Source organism: Bubalus bubalis, chromosome 17 (genome assembly GCF_019923935.1).
Source record: "Bubalus bubalis isolate 160015118507 breed Murrah chromosome 17, NDDB_SH_1, whole genome shotgun sequence".
Classification (NCBI taxonomy): Eukaryota; Metazoa; Chordata; class Mammalia; order Artiodactyla; family Bovidae; genus Bubalus; species Bubalus bubalis.
The window spans coordinates 19,574,245-19,593,743 of NC_059173.1; the positions used below are offsets into that span (position 1 = coordinate 19,574,245).

A 19,499-nucleotide genomic window follows, 5' to 3' on the forward strand; every position below is an offset into this window, starting at 1 on the left:
GGTCCATATAGTCAAAGCTATGGTTTTTTCAGCAGTCATGTATGGATGTGAGAGTTGGACCATAAAGAAGGCTGAGCCTGAAGAATTGATGCTTTCGAACTGTGGTGCTGGAGAAGACTCTTGAGAGTCCCTTGGACTGCAAGATCAAACCAGTCAATCCTAAAGGAAATCAACCCTGAATATTCATCAGTGGGAATGATGCTGAAGCTCCAATACTTTGGCCACCTGATGCAAAAGAGCCGACTCACTGGAAAAGACCCTGATGCTGGGAAAGATTGAGGGCAGGAGGAGAAGTGGGCAACAGAGGATGAGATGATTGGATGGCATCACTGACTCAATGGCCATGAATTTGGGCAAACTCCAGGAGATAAAGGACAGGGAAGCCTGGTGTGCCATGGGGTCACAAAGAGGACACAACTTAGTGACTGAACAACAGGCAAATTTGAGTAATATACACAATATAGGTTTTGTAAAAAACAAAAACTATTATTATATATAGAGAGACTGTTACACAAATGAAGAGCACTATGGAAAGAAACACTCAACCATTTATAATGTTGCCTCAATGAAACAACAATAGGAGGAATGGTAACTTTGAAATGGTATGTATTTGTATTGTTTCATGTTACAAACAGTTCAGTTCAGTAGCTCAGTCCTGTCTGACTCTTTTCGACCCCATGGACTGTAGCACGCCAGGTCTCCCTGTCCATCACCAACTCCTGGAGCTTGCTCAAACTCATGTCCAATTATTTCTAATTGTAAAATAACATTACAATTTAAAAGAAATGAATAATTTTATTTTTTAGAGGTATTAAGTTGTTCACAGATAAAATGATAGTATGTCTAGGATTTACTTCAAATTAATCCATGAAAGAGTAGAAGGTCAATGAGAGTAAAATTGAAACAAGAGTGACCAACAGGGACTTTCCTGGTGGTTCATTGGTTAAGACTTCACCTTCCAATGTAGGGGGCATCGGTTCTATCCCTGGTCAGGGAATTAAGATCCCACATGCCTCAAGACCAAAAAACCAAAACATAAAACAGATGCCAATATTGTAACGAAGATTCAATAAAGATTTTTAAAATTTCTTTAAATTTAAAAATCATAAAAAAAACTTTACCAAAAAAAGAATGACCAAGAGCTGATTGCCTTTGGAGTTGGATATCCGGGAGTATCGCTGAACTTGTTTGTAATAAAAGGTTAAATAAAAGGAAGGGTTATTTTACAGAAAACTATTAAGAATACAATGTTGCAGGGAAAATAGTATACAAATGATCATGATTGAAGGGAACACTGGACCAGAAAACCTCAAAGAGTTCATCTGTCCACAAAACTGTTCTATAATGTGATAAACATGGTGAGTAATTTGTTTTAAATGTTATCATTTAAGAAAATACTAGCTTGTGTGACGTGAAGGATGTGCTGAAGTTCAGAATCAAGACACACACTTCTGCTTCTGCAGGTCCAGTCGAACTACTTTGTAATTTGCCTTATATGTAATTATTCTTTTCTTTTGAATTTCATTTCAAAATGTGTATTTTCTGATTAGTATCACGAGCTCTAAAACAAAGGATTAATATCTGAAATTCTCCCAAATAATAAATTTTCAGGATTCAACAAACAAACAAACAAAAAAACCCAAAAAGCTACTTGAATAAAAATTTTCCTGGAGGGACTTCCCTGGTAGTCCAGTAGCTAAAACTCCGGGATCCCAATACAGGGGTCAGGGTTCAATTCATGGTCAGGGAACTAGATCTCACATGCTGCAACTAAGAGTTTGCATTCCTTAACTAAAGATTCTGCGTGCTGCAACTAAGACCCAGTGTAGCCAAATAAATAAACAAATGTTTTTTAAAAACCTTCACATCAGATCAGATCAGATCAGTCACTCAGTCGTGTCCAACTGACTTTATGCGACCCCATGAATCGCAGCACGCCAGGCCTCCCTGTCCATCACCAACTCCCGGAGTTCACTCAGACTCACGTCCATCGAATCAGTGATGCCATCCAGCCATCTCATCCTCTGTCGTCCCCTTCTCATCTTTCCCCCAATCCCTCCCAGCATCAGAGTCTTTTCCAATGAGTCAACTCTTCGCATGAGGTGGCCAAAGTACTGGAGTTTCAGCTTTAACATCATTCCTTCCAAAGAAATCCCAGGGCTGATCTCCTTCAGAATGGACTGGTTGGATCTCCTTGCAGTCCAAGGGGCTCTCAAGAGTCTTCTCCAACACCACAGTTCAAAAGCATCAATTCTTCGGCGCTCAGCCTTCTTCACAGTCCAACTCTCACATCCATACGTGACCACAGGAAAAACCATAGCCTCAAGGAGGAGAAGCAATGTTCTGTTTTGTTACTGGCAGGCATACAGTAGGCATTCAATAACTTCCCAGGTGGCGCAGTTGCTAAAGAATCCATCTCCCAGTCCAGGAGAGGTGGGTTAGATCCCTGGATTGGGAAGATTCCTCAGAGAAGCCAAGGGCAACCCACACCAGTACTCCTGCCTGAAGAAGTCCATGGACAGAGGAGCCTGGCGGGCTGCAGTCCATGGGGTGACAAAAGTCGGACACGACCGAGCACACACGCACGGGCACACGGCAGGCACTCGATAACTATGTGGCACGTGAACAACTGTGTCAGATAGTCAGTGAGCTGGCGCTGTGCTCGGGTGTGAGTGGCAGTGGCACTGGGGAGCCTGGGTCCCCCCAGAGGAACTCTGTGCTCAGCTAGTCCAAGGGAGCCAGGGCTCAGTAGCTGTGATTATCACTGACTTCCCCAGGGAAGTGGTTCACGCGTGGGCGACTTCAGCCTCTTCTCTAAGCTAGTGTTCTGAGGTCTAAAATAGTGGCTCTACCTTGACAGCACAAGTCAGGGCCCCAGCCCCAGCATCTGACGAGTTCTAGTCTGGCCTCCCACACAGACAGACTCCTGCTCTCAGAAGTGGAGGAGGTAAGGTGGGGGGGGGGGGGGGGTGCAGCGCGGAAAGGAAGAGGAGGATTTGGCAATTTCTGGGAACAGCCCTTTCAGAGAGGAAACGATTAATATTAGCTGTCTTGCCACACACACACATTTCTCTTTGTATACAGAACAAGAAGGACAGAAAGGAGAGAAAAAGCAAATTTAACTTTATATGAATTTAACAGAAGAAATAAAAAAGCAAGTAAATATAAAAAATGATTGAGGGCAGAAAAAATGTCCTTTTTAAAAAAAAAAAAAATGTTTTGGCTGCGACACATGGCATGTGGGGATCCTAGTTCCCAGACCAGGGATTGAACCCCATCCTCTGCACTGGGAGCTTGGAGTCTTTTAACCGCTGGACCACCGTGGAAGTTCTAGAAAAATGTTCTTTACCACAAAGACATATTCTTTTCTAAGAACTCCTACTAGGTTTATACTATACATTTATTTTGTAAAATTTTAAAGTAGAATATATATATTTTTTAAAAACCTAAGATGTTAATATCATTTTCTTACATATAAGCAAATTTTAATTTAAAATAATATCAAACATCATCCTGATGTAAAAGATGAGGAAGTTTGCATACTTCCACTTGCTTTCAAGTCTATCACCTCAAATTTGGTTAGTCATATTCTCTGTATGTTTTTCTTATTTCTCCTTTGTCTTTGATCTTTTTTTCTTTTTGTCTTGCAAATATTTTGACGTTACCTCCACTAAATGATCAAAACTGACATCACCAATAATGGGATAAAGCAATAATGGGTATCACTTATGCTATTTTTCTGCTAAAAATGAGTGATCCAAATATCATCATGAGGAAACACTTGAGAAAACCAAAATGAAAAATTTTATATGTACAGGCCTGTTTTTATTTAGTCATAAAAGACAAAGGCAGAGAATCATTCCAGATAAAGATGACTGAAGAGACCTGAGTCAACTGGATCCTGAATCAGGTAAAGAAAAAACCCACAAAAACTATAAAGGACACCACCACCAACTGCCAAAGCAGGAGTAGGGCCTGTACCTTAGATAATAGTGTTCCATTTCCTGAATTTGACAATCGCACTGTGGTTAGGTATTCTGTGTTTTATTTTCACAACTTTCCACAAAGCATGAAATGATTTCCAAATAAAAAGTTGGAATCACAACTCTATTCCCTCATCTGTAGTCCCCTAAACTGTCAGCTTAGCTGTCTATTTACCTGGATTTAGTACTCACGTCCAGTCCCTTTGCCCAGCTTCCCTCGATCTAGTAAGTCTTTGGTTGTTTTTTTTTTCCCCTTTAATGTTTTGGCTGCATGACATGTGGGATCTTAGGTCCCAAACCAGGGATTGAATCCGCATCCCCTGCATTGGAAAGTAGGTTAACCAGTGGACCACCTGGAAGTCCCAAGTCCTGTATTTTGAATCATGTCTTGCTTGGCTAAATTTTATCAGCAAGTAGCTACTTTGCAGGACTCACAGATGCTGCGGCTTCCAAGTTCTTTCATGTTCAGAAACATCTGTCTTCCTACCTGAATAATAACTGCCTGGATATGAGGCTCGTGATCATATTTTCTGTCCATTAGAACTTGGGAAACAATGTACTACGTTGTTTTTCCTTTTTTCTGCATTGAATGCAGCTGCAGTCGGCTGTTTTTTCTTTTTTAAGGAATCTGCTTTTTCTGTCTGGGGACCTGAAGAATTCTCTGTATATTTTCAGAAACATCTGTTAGGTCCCTGTCTATTTCTACATATTTAGCAGTTCTGATACTGTATGGCTTTGGTCCTCAGTTTGTTTCCTTAACTCTTCCTTATCTCCACTCAGCTTGTATTATTTCATCTTTGTCTCTTTAAACAGTTGTTTTATTTACATCACTAAAGTTTTTTTTAATATGTATTTATTTGGCTGCACCAGATCTTAGTTGAAGCATGCAGGGTCTTTAGTGGTGGCATGCGAACACTTAGTTGTTGCATGTGGGAATCTAGTTCCCTGACCAGGGATCAAACCCTGGCCCCCTGCATGGGGAGTGCCCAGTCTTAGCCACTGGACCATCAGGGAAGTCCCTACATCATTTAAATTTTTATATAACACACAGCAATATTTTACTCTGGGTAATGCTTTCTCATGGCCTGAATTCCTCATCACTCTTTGGATTCCTATGTTACTTTCTTTACTTTTTTCCTCTTTTGGTACAGCATGTTTTCAGTTGCTCATCCTACCATGGGCAGCTCTGCTTAGACCTTCTATTTGCTCACATGTAATGTCAATGAATTGTCCTTTATGTCCTTCCTACTTTATCTGAACCCCTTCATCTTCATGTTCAAGGTACAACTGAAAATTGGGTGCTGTGGGCTATACTTTCTGTAGTCAGAGTGCCCGGGGCAAGGATGGGGAGACTGCAATTCAGGTGATGAATAGAGTCTGCTATAGGTCTCTCTCTGAGCTTTCTCCTCTAGATCCTGCATCTCACCCAGTGTGTCGGGACAGAGGTAACTCTATTACCTGGCAGGTATTACAAGTTGGAAGGACTGATGCTGAAGCTGAAGCTCCAATACTTTGGCTACCTGATGTGAAGAGCCGCCTCACTGGAAAAGACCCTGATGCTGGGAAAGACTGAGGGCAGGAGGAAAAGGGGGCAATAGAGGATGAGATGGTTGGGTGGCATCACTGACTCAATGGACATGAGTTTGAGCAAGCTCTGGGAGAGGACAGGGAAGCCTGGTGGGCTACAGTCCAAGGGGTTGCAAAGAGTCAGGCACAACTGAGCAACTGAGCAGCATCATAAGTTGGCTCTTTCAACATCTACTCTCATTTCCTCTGTGTTTCCTTCCCTTTCTGCAGGAATCCAGACTCATCTCTGCAACTGGTGACACTATTACAGAGATCTGGAGGGTCCTCTCCAAATGAAGAGATAAATGCCGTGAAGAGGAGCCCTCTGCTTGGCCTTCCCCCTGCTTCCTTCCAGAAAGTTCTGCAAGGTCTGCATGTTTAAGTCATTGAAAAAAAAAAAAAAAAAGACTCATTGAGATTGAGAGGATGAAACCTACATGCTTAAGGACAGCAGCAGAGCCAAGAGAGAGGGTAGGCTTCCCTGAGGAAGTTCTGGAGTGGCTGGACCCACTGGGACTACCTACCTGTGCATTTATCATCATTTGAAGTGGGGGTGGGGGGGAAACCCACCCATTCCCACCCAACCCTCATTTACTTAAGCCATTCTGTTGGCTGGACTAGCTGTGGAAAATGACAGCTAGCACTTTCTTCCAGGTCTGGTAGAATCCTGAGTGGTAGCAGAGGGCTCCTTAGCCTCAAAACTCTTTCCTTGGCTGCCTACTCACTCCCTTTAGTCTAGTTTTCTCCAAACTGGGGGTGAGGGGAGTTAGAGTGAAATTCTGGGAATTTTGCTATCTGTTTCCTTTCCCTTACCACTATGAACACAGAGTCAGGCCACAGTCAATTTCAGTGTTTACAGCAGGAAACTGGTTGGCTTTGCTGGATTTTCCTGGAGCTCTTGTTATTTATTTATTCTTTATCATTTAAAAAAATTATTTAATTTGTTTGTTTACTTATGGCTGAGCTGGGTCTTTGCTGCTGCGAGTGGGCTTTCTCTGGTTGTGGAGCATGGGCTCTAGGCACTCGCGGGCTTAGTCAGCCTGTCGCATGAGGGATCTTCCCAGACCAGGGATCAAACCCGTGTCCCTTGTATTGGCAAGTGGCTTCTTAACCAGGGAAGCCCCTGGAGCCCCTTTTAATAGTTGAAAAAGTATGTGTCTTTCATTAGGTATTGAGGGAGATTCTGTGATCAATCTTCACTCACCCCTACTTGCCCATGAGCACCCCCACTTCAGCCCAGATTAAAATTTGATGGCTGATGATCACTACTTTTCCAAAATGAAACATGACAAGCTAAAAATAGTGCTTCCTTTCTAAACATTCAGGTCTGGGAATGCAGGCTTATGTAAAAGGCAGGTGATTATTCATGGATCAATTGAGATGATAACCCCTAGTCTTTTGTTTACTGCATCTGTCATATCCTCTGGGAGGAGGAACTGTTGATGAAACACCGTGACTGAGTCATCTAATATCTGTCTCGTTTCCATAAGCCAACTGTGACCTCATTTTGCAAATAACCAGGGGGAAAAAATCAGCACTGTTCCCATAGTGACAGTTCAGTGTCTCTGCAGCCCTCCCAGGGAAGAAAACACGTGCAGTTTGGGAATGATAAATCAGACATTCCGAAAGTGACTCCCTAAGGTGACTGCCTCTATAGAAGAACTCACATCACTCGGATTATTTTTAGTGTTTTCTCTATGAAAAGAATAATGCGCTGCATGGATTCCTTAATCCTGAAACCACGTGACCCTGCCTGAATCCACTGTACGAATCTACCATCCACACGGGGCGCATGGCCTGCTTATGTTGAGGTTGGATTTTGGCAATCACGACCTCTCTGCAACAAAGTCAGGAGACTGGAAGTGAGTGGACTCATGTGAGAGAAGTGGAAGGGGCAAGTCTCACCGTCTCTGCATCATATTCTGCAAAATAGGACTGAAGGGCCCTGGCTGAAAATGAGGAACTTATTTCATCACCCGTTCACTCCTTCATTCATTCAACCTGCATGTCTTGCTCTAGGAGTCCTACTGTCTCAGCGCCAGGTGGGGAGACAGCCTGAGTTCCGAGTGTCACACACAGAGAGCCAAGAAGGAGATTGTGACCCAAACCAGGGAAGGCAGCGGCCACCTGGAGAGGAAAGATGACGACCAGCAGAGAGGCCAAGTGCACCGAGTGGGGGACGAGGAAGAAGACCTGGAAAAGCAGACACACAAATAGCAAGTGATGCGGTGTGGTGGGAGAGGCAAGAGAAACATGAGCAAACGGTGTGGAGGAAGCTGAAGGAGGAGACTCAGAACATCCACAGAGGGCGGAAGGAGCCATCCGAGTGTGCAGACACCACAGGGAAGCCATCCTTCATGCCAGAGTGCACTGGGAACGGCAGGAAGCAGACTGGAGGGGGCAGGGAAGCAGAGGGGGAGGTGAGAAACAGGGCACAAAGCAGGGCACTTCCAAGTTTGGAAGTAAAGATGAGGAGAAGATAGGGCTGCGAGTGTCAACAGTGTGGCTAGGCTGAGCACTGCTTTTAGGAAAACGAGGAGGCTTTCCCAACCCGCAGAAGACCCAAAGGGGCGATGAGAGGTAGCAGCTCCTGTCACGGATGGAGGCTTCAGGAGAGATGCGAGGCAGTCTGAACAGAGGAGGAGCCTAAGACACCTGAAGCAGACAAACAAAATGCAGTCTATCCCTTCGGTAAAATACAACTCGGCCACGGAAAGAAATGAAGTCCTGACACAGGCTAGCATGGATGCGCCTCAATATGCTATGAAAAGCCAGATGCAAATGGACACGTACTGTCTATTGCCACTTATGTGAAATGTCCAGAATAAGCAAATATGCAGGGATTAAAAATGGATTAGTGGTTGGCAGGGCTGGGAGGATGGAGGAATGGGGAGTGGCTGCTTACTGGAGTTTTCTTTGTGGGGCGGCTGGTGATGATGTCCTAGATAGAGGTGATGGTCACACAGTGCTGTAAATGACCTAAGTGCAACTGAGTTGCACGCTGTAAATTGGTTAAAACAGTACATTTATGCAGTGTGTATTTGAACACGTGCACACACCCAAAACCTGAAGCAGCACGAAACCAGTTGGCCATCAGGCGGGAAACAATGTGAGCGCAAACCATCCACAGGAATTATAATGACAATCCTCAAAACCGTCCGTCGTGAGAAAGGGTAAATTACGTTATCTAGTTGGTTGAGTCATATGAAATTGCAAAACAATAGCAATTCCATATGTCCAATCTAACACAGCCTCTTTGAAAAGAGGAGGCACTCTGTAACATTTTGTAAGGATTTCTGTTACAGGTGATGCCAGCTAACACCAACACTTCCGCCTCTCACAACCCTAACTGATCTTGGTTATCACTCCCCTCCCCTCTTAAAATGAAAATCCTGCTTGAGAAAGTGGACTTAAGAGACCCATTTTTCACTGGAAGGGACAATATCTGATGGAGCAGACCACAAAGAATGCGCACGTGTGGGTTCTGCTTCTGGCTTGGTCAGCTGGGTTCTCGAGGGCTACGAGCCAGAGCAGGTGAGCCTACCAACTGTTCCAACACTTCTTCCGGGGGGAACACGGCACCCACGTGTCAATCAAGGCAGATGTGGGTTCTAATGAAGCACAGAGTGGATCGTCTCTCTACCTTCCATCAGCCAGTCCTGCTCTCTGTTAGCCCTCGTTATTTCAGAGCTTCCTACATCAGCTTTTAAGATAAAAGGAGAGGACATTCTACAAAACCAGTCACAGGGACACAGGGATTCCTTTATTGCAACAAATCATCTCACTTCCAAATAATACACAGGAAATGAAATAGTTCTCTTCACAAAAGGCTTCTTGAGGAAATCAAAACCCTTGGCCAATATTCCCAGCGAGAGCCTTAAGATGCAGAACGGATTCTGGGATCCCTTGGGTTTTCTAAGCAAAATAAGTATTTGAGGCAGAAAAAAAAAGTAATGGTAGGATTGAAAGTGCATTTTTATAGTACTATTTGACCCCACATACTCCATTCCTGGTTCAGAGGGTTTTTCTTTTTTTCTTTTAATCTTATCACTTAATGATGAAGTACAAAGAAATAAGTTTTATTCTCAGCAAAAGATAGTAGCAGGCCAACAGACTTAGGAGTTAGTCAGACATGAGATCTGATCTTGGCTCCTCCACTGCCTGGCTGTGTGTCCTTGGTGAATTGCTTCATGTTTGAGCCTCAGCTTCCTTCCTATAATGTACCTCACTATTGCAGGTATGATGATTCTATGAAACAGCAGCAGAACAATCTGCTCAGCGATTGAAACACGGTCAGCGAATTGTGGTGCCACTGAGCAAAGGGAACAGGAAGGAACTCAGGTCCAGGTCAGTGTTTATCTGTCCCACATTCAGTCTTTACTGTCTTCATTTTAGCATGAAACACTGGATATTTCTACAGCACTACAATTAAAATTCTTTTTTTTTTTTTTTTAATTAATTTGGCCGCACTAGGTCTCAGTTGCCGCATGCAGGATCTAGTTCCCTGACCAGGGATTGAACCCAGGCCCCCTGCATTGGGAGCATGGAATCTTAACCACTGACCACCAGAGAAGTCCCTCCTCCGCTTCAGCTCTTTTTCTGAAATAGGGTTTCTGCCCAACCCTGTAGTATATTTCTGAACAAAGCTGATGGATAGTTTGGCTCAACCATAGCAAGCAACAAAGTGGAAATTCGTGATTTTACACAAGTAAGCGGCTTATGTAGACTGCTTAGAGTCTAGATCTCTGGACTCTTGGAAATTATGTAGTACGAGTAATAAGAGCCGATGAATGAATCAATCTTTAGCCTAAGGTTGCTTCTAAGTTACTTTCAATGGGGAGACTCTCTCCACTCTTTTGAGACGTACGCATGTCAAGTGAAGCGTTATCTGCAGTCTTCCTCAGTGCTCACCATGGACATTCTCTCGAGTCACAGCCTATCGTGGTTTGGTTCCCAGCCGCCTGCTTCTCTCTCCAGAGTAAAACTCAAAGGACAAAACCACCCCCTGTTTAAACGGAAGTCACTGCCCCAGCTGCTGCTTGCAGGTGCTATTTCCTAACACTCTTCAAAGTCCCCGCGTTTCAAATTTCTAGTCACAAAACCTTTTCAAAAGGAAGGTAAATGTGAATCCCAAGGCAAAAGAGGAAGAGCTGGCGGATGGAGAGGAGCCCTGAAAACCCCTGCCTGAGGAACCGTGAGGCGTCACTCCTAAGTCTTGCCGGTTCTGAGTGACAGACAAGAGAAATGTAATCAACGGTCCAGTCAAGGTCACAACATAAGACGAGAAGCTGACCTCTGTGTGTTCCTCCCGCTGGTGGGATCCACGCTGTCCACCAAAGATGTTCCGTGAGATGAGATAAAAGGAGACAGACAGACTCAGCACTTGGCTGAGATCCTTCCCTTGCGAGTCCTTACAGACACGCTGATGTCAGAGGTGCCCAGTGTTTCACACACTGGTTTGAGCCAGGAAGAAAAGAACCTCGTCTGGTCCAAGGGCTTCTGTTTTTCATGAACCCCACTCTCTCACATACTGACCAAAGCAGAGTGCAGTGACCCCGTTTAAGTCAACCCACTCTGATTCTTTCCCTGACCCCAATCAGAATCTGACACGCGTCTCCCACACTACCAGCTGAATGAGGCTGAGCACGTGACTACCTTCTGGTGCTTCCGCTTCCTCTGTAACACATGGAGTGATGACAGGGCCGGCTCATGGGAGGACGGCTGTCAGGTATTTGTGCCTGTCTCACAGTAAGGTAAGAGCCACTGAACGTGAGTTATAGTCACCAAGAGCGTCGCTTGTCATCCTGGGGTCTGGGGAGATGGGCCATTTCTCCCACGAAGGAGGGTCATTGTGGAGAGCTCTAATGAAGACTTACAAGTCTGAAATCAATTCTCCAAAGAGTGCTTTTACCACAAACGACGCCACATCAATGGACAGCCAGTACAAATTACTCCAGAATACTCCATCCAAATGAGAATTAATGTTTGTAAAATATGCTTGGGGAAAAAAAATTTCCCCTTGACATGCAAAGCAAAGAATAATGACCACGTGGTAAAATTCTCTTTAAAGTGTCTTTTTTTTTGAGTTTCTGCTCTGAGGCCAGATGTGGCTAACAGTCTAGCATTTTGATTCAAGAATTAAAAAAAAAAAGAATAGGGCATTCTTTAAAATCAGTTTTCCTTCACTGTTTAATGAACTTATCAGAAACCTTTATAATTTAAATAGGGAAACAAGTGGGTTGTGGTTAGCTTCTAGTTCATTGCAGGTATAACACACATTTCATAAACCAATGCATCAGTGCACAGGTATACACAGTTCCCTTAGGAGCTGTTTAAACATTGTTTTTTACTTAAAAGAAAAGCAGAGTTCTATTTATAAACAGCTTCCAACCTTCACACCAAATCTGTATTCTTGGAACCTTCTTCTTAAAATCAATTTTGATGAAAGAAAAAAAAACATCTTAGAGAAAAAAACAAAACTGAAACCAAGGCAGGAGGCAAAACATACTGTGCCTTTCCATTTATGCACTGCCATAAGATCATCTGATAAAAAATCTTATTTTCTCCTTGCTTGCAAGTTCCCGGTGGTTTTTTTTTTTTTTTTTAAAGGACCTGTCAGCTCACTCCTACCCAAGTGCTATAGCAGCATGCTTGAAAATGAGGGGACATAAAACACAGGTGACTTGAGATCCCACTGGAATGACCCAACCACATCAAGCACAGTCTCCGAGGAGCCTCCGCGAGCCCTGCCCAAGGCAGCAGCAGATGCTGGCCTGGCAGGGCCGGGGGTGCCCACCCCGACAGACGCCCACTGACCTTTTGGTGACTGGTGACTTCGTCCCTGCTCCTCCCCAGCTCCTCGTTAAGTTTCACGTTCTCTTCTTGCAGCGCTGAGAGCTGCTGGGACTTCTGAGCTGCTGCCTGCTTTAGGGTTTCTCTGCAAGGACAGCGAGTGTGGGGTTACCATAGAAACAAGACAGGCAAGGAAACTGTGGGAGACGACCAACTCCACTGCACTGGGGAAAATATATCTGGGTCACGTGCCTGATAGGATCTGTAATAACAGGAGGCAGTATTGTCTACCTGCAGGAGGGGCCAAACGGCTTTAACCTCTCAGGGGGAGGACTGCTGCCTGCAATTATTACTTTTTTTTTTTTCCCCAAACCTAATCAACACTACATCTACTCTCTCACCACCCACACTTACCCCACTTCTAAATACTCCCCACACAAAAAAGCAATGTTACTCTCTAAAATAAATGACAAATGAAATGGCCGGTATTCCCTTTGTTTCCATTAGAAAATTAAATACACTACGTTGATAGTGATTTCCATCGTTGCCACAGTATTCTGCTCTAACTGTACAAATCTGTAATCTTTTTTTTCTTAGGAAGAAAGGTAAAGCTGATAGTTCCATTTGCTAGCATTTGTCAGAATCAAGTGTTGCTGTGAATCTGGGTATATTTTCAGGACAACTAAAGGTGAAATGCCCAAAGGAAATGCAGTTTTCTAATTACAGAACAAGTGTTTAATTTTGATTGTATTCTTTCCATACTGTTGACTTGTAATTAAAAGAAGCAAATAAAAATACAGCTTGCTGACCATACATATCATGAATATCAGCATATAAAATGTGAGCAGGGTAAACACATGTATTAAACATCTTCCTGTTATTAAGCTTGACTAAAAATATACATCCCAAATTATCCTTTACATGTGGATATTCAAAATAGTTTATTGGATTGGTGGATTCTAGTTTTAAACCATAGAAGGTGGTCTTGATGCAATTATGAATTTTAAGTCTGGGCTGGCCACGCTCCATTCAGCGAGCTGTCATACGTGGCTGAATTCTGAATCAAGTCATCCGGGTATGATTCCATCTGCTGATTCGTGAACACGTCTATTTTTAACCTCAGTTGTCTAATGGGTGGCAGTATTTGGTACCTGCAGTTTTCTTGATTTTTAACTCTCCATGTACCTATAACATACCTATAGGGCTGACCTTGTGAAGATATAGGGGAATATGTCAACACGAAAATTCTGTTAGCATATTAAATTTGGCATTTGATAGAGATGTTTATTTAGCAAGCGAAGAAAAACTAAGAAGGAATTTTAGACTCAAAAGCTGGGAGGCTTGATTTCAATTATGGATCAACACACACACACATACACATATACACACTACAAGTAAAATTTATCTTCTGGCTAAAGTCTATCAATTCTTGATAAATTAGAGGATTTTACTTATGATGAAATCATCATAAGCCAAACCTTTTATTCCCAAGTGGTCACAACCTTCATTAGGAGCTATTTGGACTCAGCATTTGTGTGGCCTGTCAGTGGTACGTTCTTGATCCTGTTCTTTCTCTCTTACACATTTTCATCCTTAAAAAAATTTTAAAACCTTGGTTTCCATTAAGAGCCCCCAGTAAGGAAAATTAAAACAAGGAGTCAGGAAATATCAAGATGCCCTAAGATTTATACAAATGATATATGCTCAGTGTTTTAAAATCTACAGTATGATTTCATGTATATTTTCTCATTTAATCCCCAAAGCCCAAGGAGGCTCATGTTATTATTTATATTTTAAAGATGACAAAATTCAAGCTCAGGGAAGTGAAAAGATCTGCCCCAAGTAAGTTGTAGAATCAAGAGAGCTAGAGGTAGAACTGGCAGACAGACCTCAGTTGTGATCTGAACATAGAAACACCTTTCAACTTTTCTTTAGACCACAGGAGAGATATGTACATTTCATAGAGGACGCTCCAACAGCCCAACTCCTGGACGTACTCTAAGGAATAATTCTGAAAATACCTACAAATATATTTCTCACAATTTTATAAGTTGCTTTTTCTTCCCTATATATATAACGACATCTTGCAAAACAAAAGAAGACTCATGATTTTAAAACTGAGATGCAAAATAAACACTGCTGATATTGACTTGCAAACATTCTACTGAGGAATCTACCATAAATTTAATAATTACCATGCTAAACATATTCTACTTTTAAAAAATATTTATTTATTTGGTTATACCAGGTCTTAGTTGTGGCATGTGGGATTTAGTTCCTTGACTAGGAATTGAACCTGGACCCCATGCATTGAGGGCCTAGTCTTAGCCACTGGACCACCAGGGAAGTCCTAGTATATTCTAGTTTTATGACTGAGCCAGGTGAGTAATTAAAGGCAAAAATTAGATTGCTTATATCATTTTCCTTCAGAGTCAAAAATTACACACCAGAGATACACAATTTTGTTCTCTTTCCAACTAAAAATAGGACCTGGCTAGCCAAAATCAAGAGTTTTCCTAAAACCAGTTTAGGAAATGGCATAGAGGAAAAGAAACGTTTAGTTGCCAGGGCTGGTTGAGTTTCCAGGGCCAAGGGCAAGATTCCTAAGGCTGGTTCCCATTAGAACTCCTGAGTTTGCAGAGGTGTCCCTTTTCCTCCAGGAACGCCAGTCCTGGCAGGCAATGAGAAACACCTGAAAAGCTCCAGCGCCCATGAAGATCCCAGGTATGTGGTAAACCACAAAACTCAAAGAGCTGCTCCTCCTCTAGCTCAGAGCACAGTAAAATGACTGCGGGTCTCTTTTTGAGCAGCACTGTTCTCATGACACAGTACATTTATATCAGCTGGTCCCTGAAATGTGGCCAAGGCTCAGGCAGGGAACAATGAGTCACTGGGGGTGTATTTGGGGGGGGCGCTTTCAACCCACTCCTCACACCTCCCTCCCGCGGCTTCTCACGAACGTCACCGCTGTGTCTCCCGCTGCCCTTGTGTCCTGCTCTGAGTCCCGGCCATGATGTGCCAAGCTACTGACACGGGGCAAGGTTCTCGTAGCCCTGGGGAGCCAGGAAAAATGGCAGACTAGCAGTAGCAGCTCCTCCTTGCATGAACTACTCCCTTCGGGGAAGGGAGATGGGGGAACCCAGCCCTGCGAGGAAGGCAGGCCCAGGTGAGGTGGGAGGCAGTACGGCTTGTGGGTTTTTGCTCCTGTGGGCCTACAGGCGCGGGCTCAGCTTTTGCTATTCAACGGGGTCTTTCAAACAAGGGCACACAGAGTGAGCTTCTCTCTTGACAGAAGTGAGACCACCCCATGCTGACTAGGGGTGGAGACAGAACAGAAAGACTTGAGTGAGGACGGGGACACATAAATCTAGACCAGTGTGACGACCCTTACAGGAGGCTCCTGCAGGGTGCTACAGGACAGGGGATTTTATCTGACTCCCCGGGGCTCTCTGTGATACGTCCGCTCTGGCCCTGCCCCTCCATTACCTAGTACGGCCCAGGGAGCTCAGAGGTGGGATTATGGCACAGGGAGGTTGGTGAGGGAATCTTCTCTTGATGCTCAGATCCTCCCTCACCAGATGCCTGTGTGACACAAATGAACTGAAGTCAATGTAGTGCTCCAGACCCTCAGGCCAGCAGAGCTACTGTGTCACGAGGTGGGGGGAGATCCTTAACTGTAGCTGAACCTCCCCTCTCTGAACAGCTTTGAATTTTTTTCCCCATCATAGAAAAAGCAATGGCTGTTTCTATTTATGCTGTTTAGCCTTGGCAGACCAGGAGAGTCAAGCCTCTCCCGGTGGCCACCACCACAACTCTACACATATACACAGGTGTAAATGGAACTGTTGGGAGCTGTTTAAATACCGTCTAGAGCAATATCACTAAAACGAAGACTGACGAAAGGATCCATCGTCAGCATTGTGAGCTGTCCATCCCAGGTAAGTAGTCCAGAGAAGACCTCTTCTAGGAGGATTTTAGGAACTCACAGAAGAACTAGAGATAATATACTAATTTAACCCAAGCTTGATCAACAAGCAGTATTGAGGATGGCAACTTGGGAAGAGGAGTTTGGAACTAATGCTTTTGTTTCTGTTTGAATCTCATCTATTTGTTTGAGCAGAACTGGAAATAAATACAAACCCCTGAAGGGCAGAGTCCACATACAATTCATTTTTGGATCCTTCCTAGCTCAACTGTACCTAGCCGAAGGGACTTCCTCAAATGTTCACCAGATTAACTGGCTTTAAATGTTCGGTTCACACAGTTGATACCGAGTAGTTCTCAGAACAGATAAGCAAAATGAAATCTACTCTGTAACTACCACTTACAGCGCCAGATAAATAACCATCTGCAGCGGTTATAAGAACCAAATTCGAAAGGCGGTATTGACAAAGGAAACACGGGCAGCCTGTTTGCCTAAAATATAGGCAGCAGACTGATGAGTAAACTCGGATTAGAAAGAGGCTTTCAAAGTTCTGCTCATTTAATGTCCACACCAGAAGATTAGATTAATCTTAAAATCAAGACTATTTGATACTCTTCAAAGTGCATGCTTTCCCCCACCCCCTATTGAAAGTATTTTAAGGGATTAATTAATAGTAGGTCTGATGTTTCCTAATGTTGAGATTAGCTACCACATAAGCATACTATTTTTTTTAAGGTTATTATTGGGGTATAGTTGCTTTATAATGTTCTATTAGTTTCTGCTGTACAACAACGTGAATCATATATATGATTTATACATATATTCCTTCCTTTTGAACTTCCCTCCCGCCCCCACCCCCATCCCACTCCTCTAGGCCATCACAGAGCACCAAGCTGAGCTCCCTGTGCTACACAGCAGCTTCCCACTAGCTATCTGTTTTACACATGGTAGTGTATAAATAAGTCAGTCCCAATCTCCCAATTTGTCCCACCTTCCCCTTCCTTCTGTGTCCATGTGTCCGTTCTGTCTCTATTCCTGCCCTTGCAAGTAGGTTCATCTACCATTTTTCTAGATTCCACATATATATAAACATACTACCTGAAAAAGTTCTAATTCTCCTTGTATTTGCAAAAGGTTTTATCAAGTCACATTTGAATTCCAAGTGTTATAACTCACCAGCTAGCACATATTTCATTTTGACCCTGTAACTGAGCTATAGTTCCAACTTCACAGTGGTTATAGGGGTGAATTCTCAAGGTTTGCAATGGCATTTAGCAGGGGCAGGACAGAGACTATTACTTTGACTTTATATATACTTGTCAAGTACTTGAAAAAAGTAACTAGCACTGTTTCTACTTTTGCAATTTTAAATAAGTTCCATAATTTCTTTCATAACAGGTAAACTTACATTTCTTTCTTGAATTCTTCTATTTTTTGGTTCTCTACTGTCAGAAGCTCTTTTGATTTGTTCAGCTCTTCCACGTTTTTCAAGTTGTTTTCTTTAAGTGTATCCAACTTAAAGACCAAGAGAAAAAAACTTAATGAAATTATTTCATTTTCCAGTCACATGAGTGGATAGACAAATCATTCATGAAAATGTGCATTAGACAGGTGAAATTAAAATCCTTTGCAAAAAAAAAAAATTAAAAGATCATCTGGGTGAAGAGATTACAAATGATCAAGTCTGTTATAAACTGCAGCCTCCCCCATAGGTTAAGTCAGATATTCCCTATACACCTGGTCAAAAGGTCAAACTAAATTGCAACATAAAGCAAAAGGTCTCTTTCACTTTTATACAATTCCTAAAATTTATCACTGAGCTTGCTATTCATGTACAATGCATCTTAAAACATGCCTTAGAAAATAAAAACATTAGAAATAAATTGCAAAGGCATGACATCAAGGACTAATTTTTTGTAATGAAAACACATTCCTTTCTTCCCGCAAGACTAGTAATTTAGGATATGATATTTTTCAATGTCAGTGCCAAATTTCAATTTATATAATCCTCATTATAAAAATTCCTGGAGTATTTGTAGATGGGAAAGATTTAATTATTCACCTGAACTTCAGTCTGAAAAGGGAAAGACCACATAGCGAGACTGAAAAGCACTCACTCACATTCAGTCCCATCACCTGCCCACGTGGGATGTGGCCAGCCTACAGCCTGGCCTCTGGTGGGAAAAGCAGACACATTACTGGAATCAGCGGGGACATGACCAACCTCAGGCTCTGGCAGGTGGCTGGAGTTCTAGGTACGCAGCCCTGAAGGACGGGGAGCTTGTCATGGGTGACCCATCATACAGTGTGCGCTCCTGGTGCCATGCTGGCTTTCTAGGACTTGTATCGTTATGTCCTTCAGCCGGAGGTCGTTCTGTCCTACCACATGCTACCAGTCAGGAGCCCTGGAAGTCAGGAGCCCTGGAAAGTGTTCTGCAAATTTTAACACCACCATCTTCCTTTTAATGCTCCCTAACATTCCAGATTCACGGAATGTTCAGTGGGACCAGAAAATGATTCATCCAGTCTGAATTCTGGCTGTGGCGAGACACCAAGGGGTAAGTTATGGAAACACGGGATTCTCCCTGAATCTACCTTCAAAGGTTAGGGACATTCCTTAAAATCTTATTTACTTTAGTTTCCAATCGATTACCATCTAAAATTTTTAATGCTTTTATGTTTTCAGCTTAAGTCTTGTTCTCTTAGGACCGTCAATTCAATCACAAATGTACTCTTTTCTACGTCAAGCTTTATTTCCCGTCTAATTATTTCAAAATGTTTATGCCGTTATGGATTTCATTCCTTGCTCTGCTTCCCATGAGGAGGCCTGATCTTTACGACAGCTATTCAGTGTGCCTGTCTGGATCTTCCCTGGCTTTAACTTCTTAACATCTCACCTGACTGTCACTTTAAAAAGCATCTGAAGTTCTATAGAACTTCACATAACTATTTCGGCGAAGCAATCTGCTTTCGATTTACGTAACAGCTTTCCAAAGAAAGAAAGGGCTGGTATGGGGTGTGGGGAGGAGGGCGGGCAGGAATCAAAAGAGAGGTGCAAGGATGAGAGATGCTACTTTTGGACAGAATCAAAATTACCCTGACGCCACAAATCTGTCTGAGACCCAGAAGTGACTGATTCAAAATGAGATATAAGGGGAGGCAGTACTGAAACAGGCCAAGAAAAAGGCCTATGTCAAACTCAGGGCTGAGGGATGGAATCCGGTGGCTCAAAG

The 19,499-nt window shown here is 43.1% G+C and overlaps 1 protein-coding gene across 13 annotated transcripts in view; it reads right to left on the reverse strand.

Annotated features, from left to right (window-relative positions):
- CLIP1 (CAP-Gly domain containing linker protein 1) overlaps window positions 1–19,499 on the reverse strand; it is a 116,440-nt gene that overhangs the window by 14,905 nt on the left and 82,036 nt on the right. For 8 of the 13 annotated variants that reach the window (XM_044930236.2, XM_044930232.2, XM_044930234.2 and 5 more), the window contains 3 exons: window positions 17,675–17,781; window positions 15,828–15,923; window positions 12,366–12,486 (listed from right to left, as the gene is read on the reverse strand). In XM_044930236.2, coding sequence (XP_044786171.1) covers window positions 12,366–12,486; window positions 15,828–15,923; window positions 17,675–17,781 — 324 coding nt within the window. The remainder of the gene's footprint in view (window positions 1–12,365; window positions 12,487–15,827; window positions 15,924–17,674; window positions 17,782–19,499) is intronic. The other 5 variants (XM_044930237.2, XM_044930233.2, XM_025267718.3 and 2 more) reach the window with 1 other exon arrangement.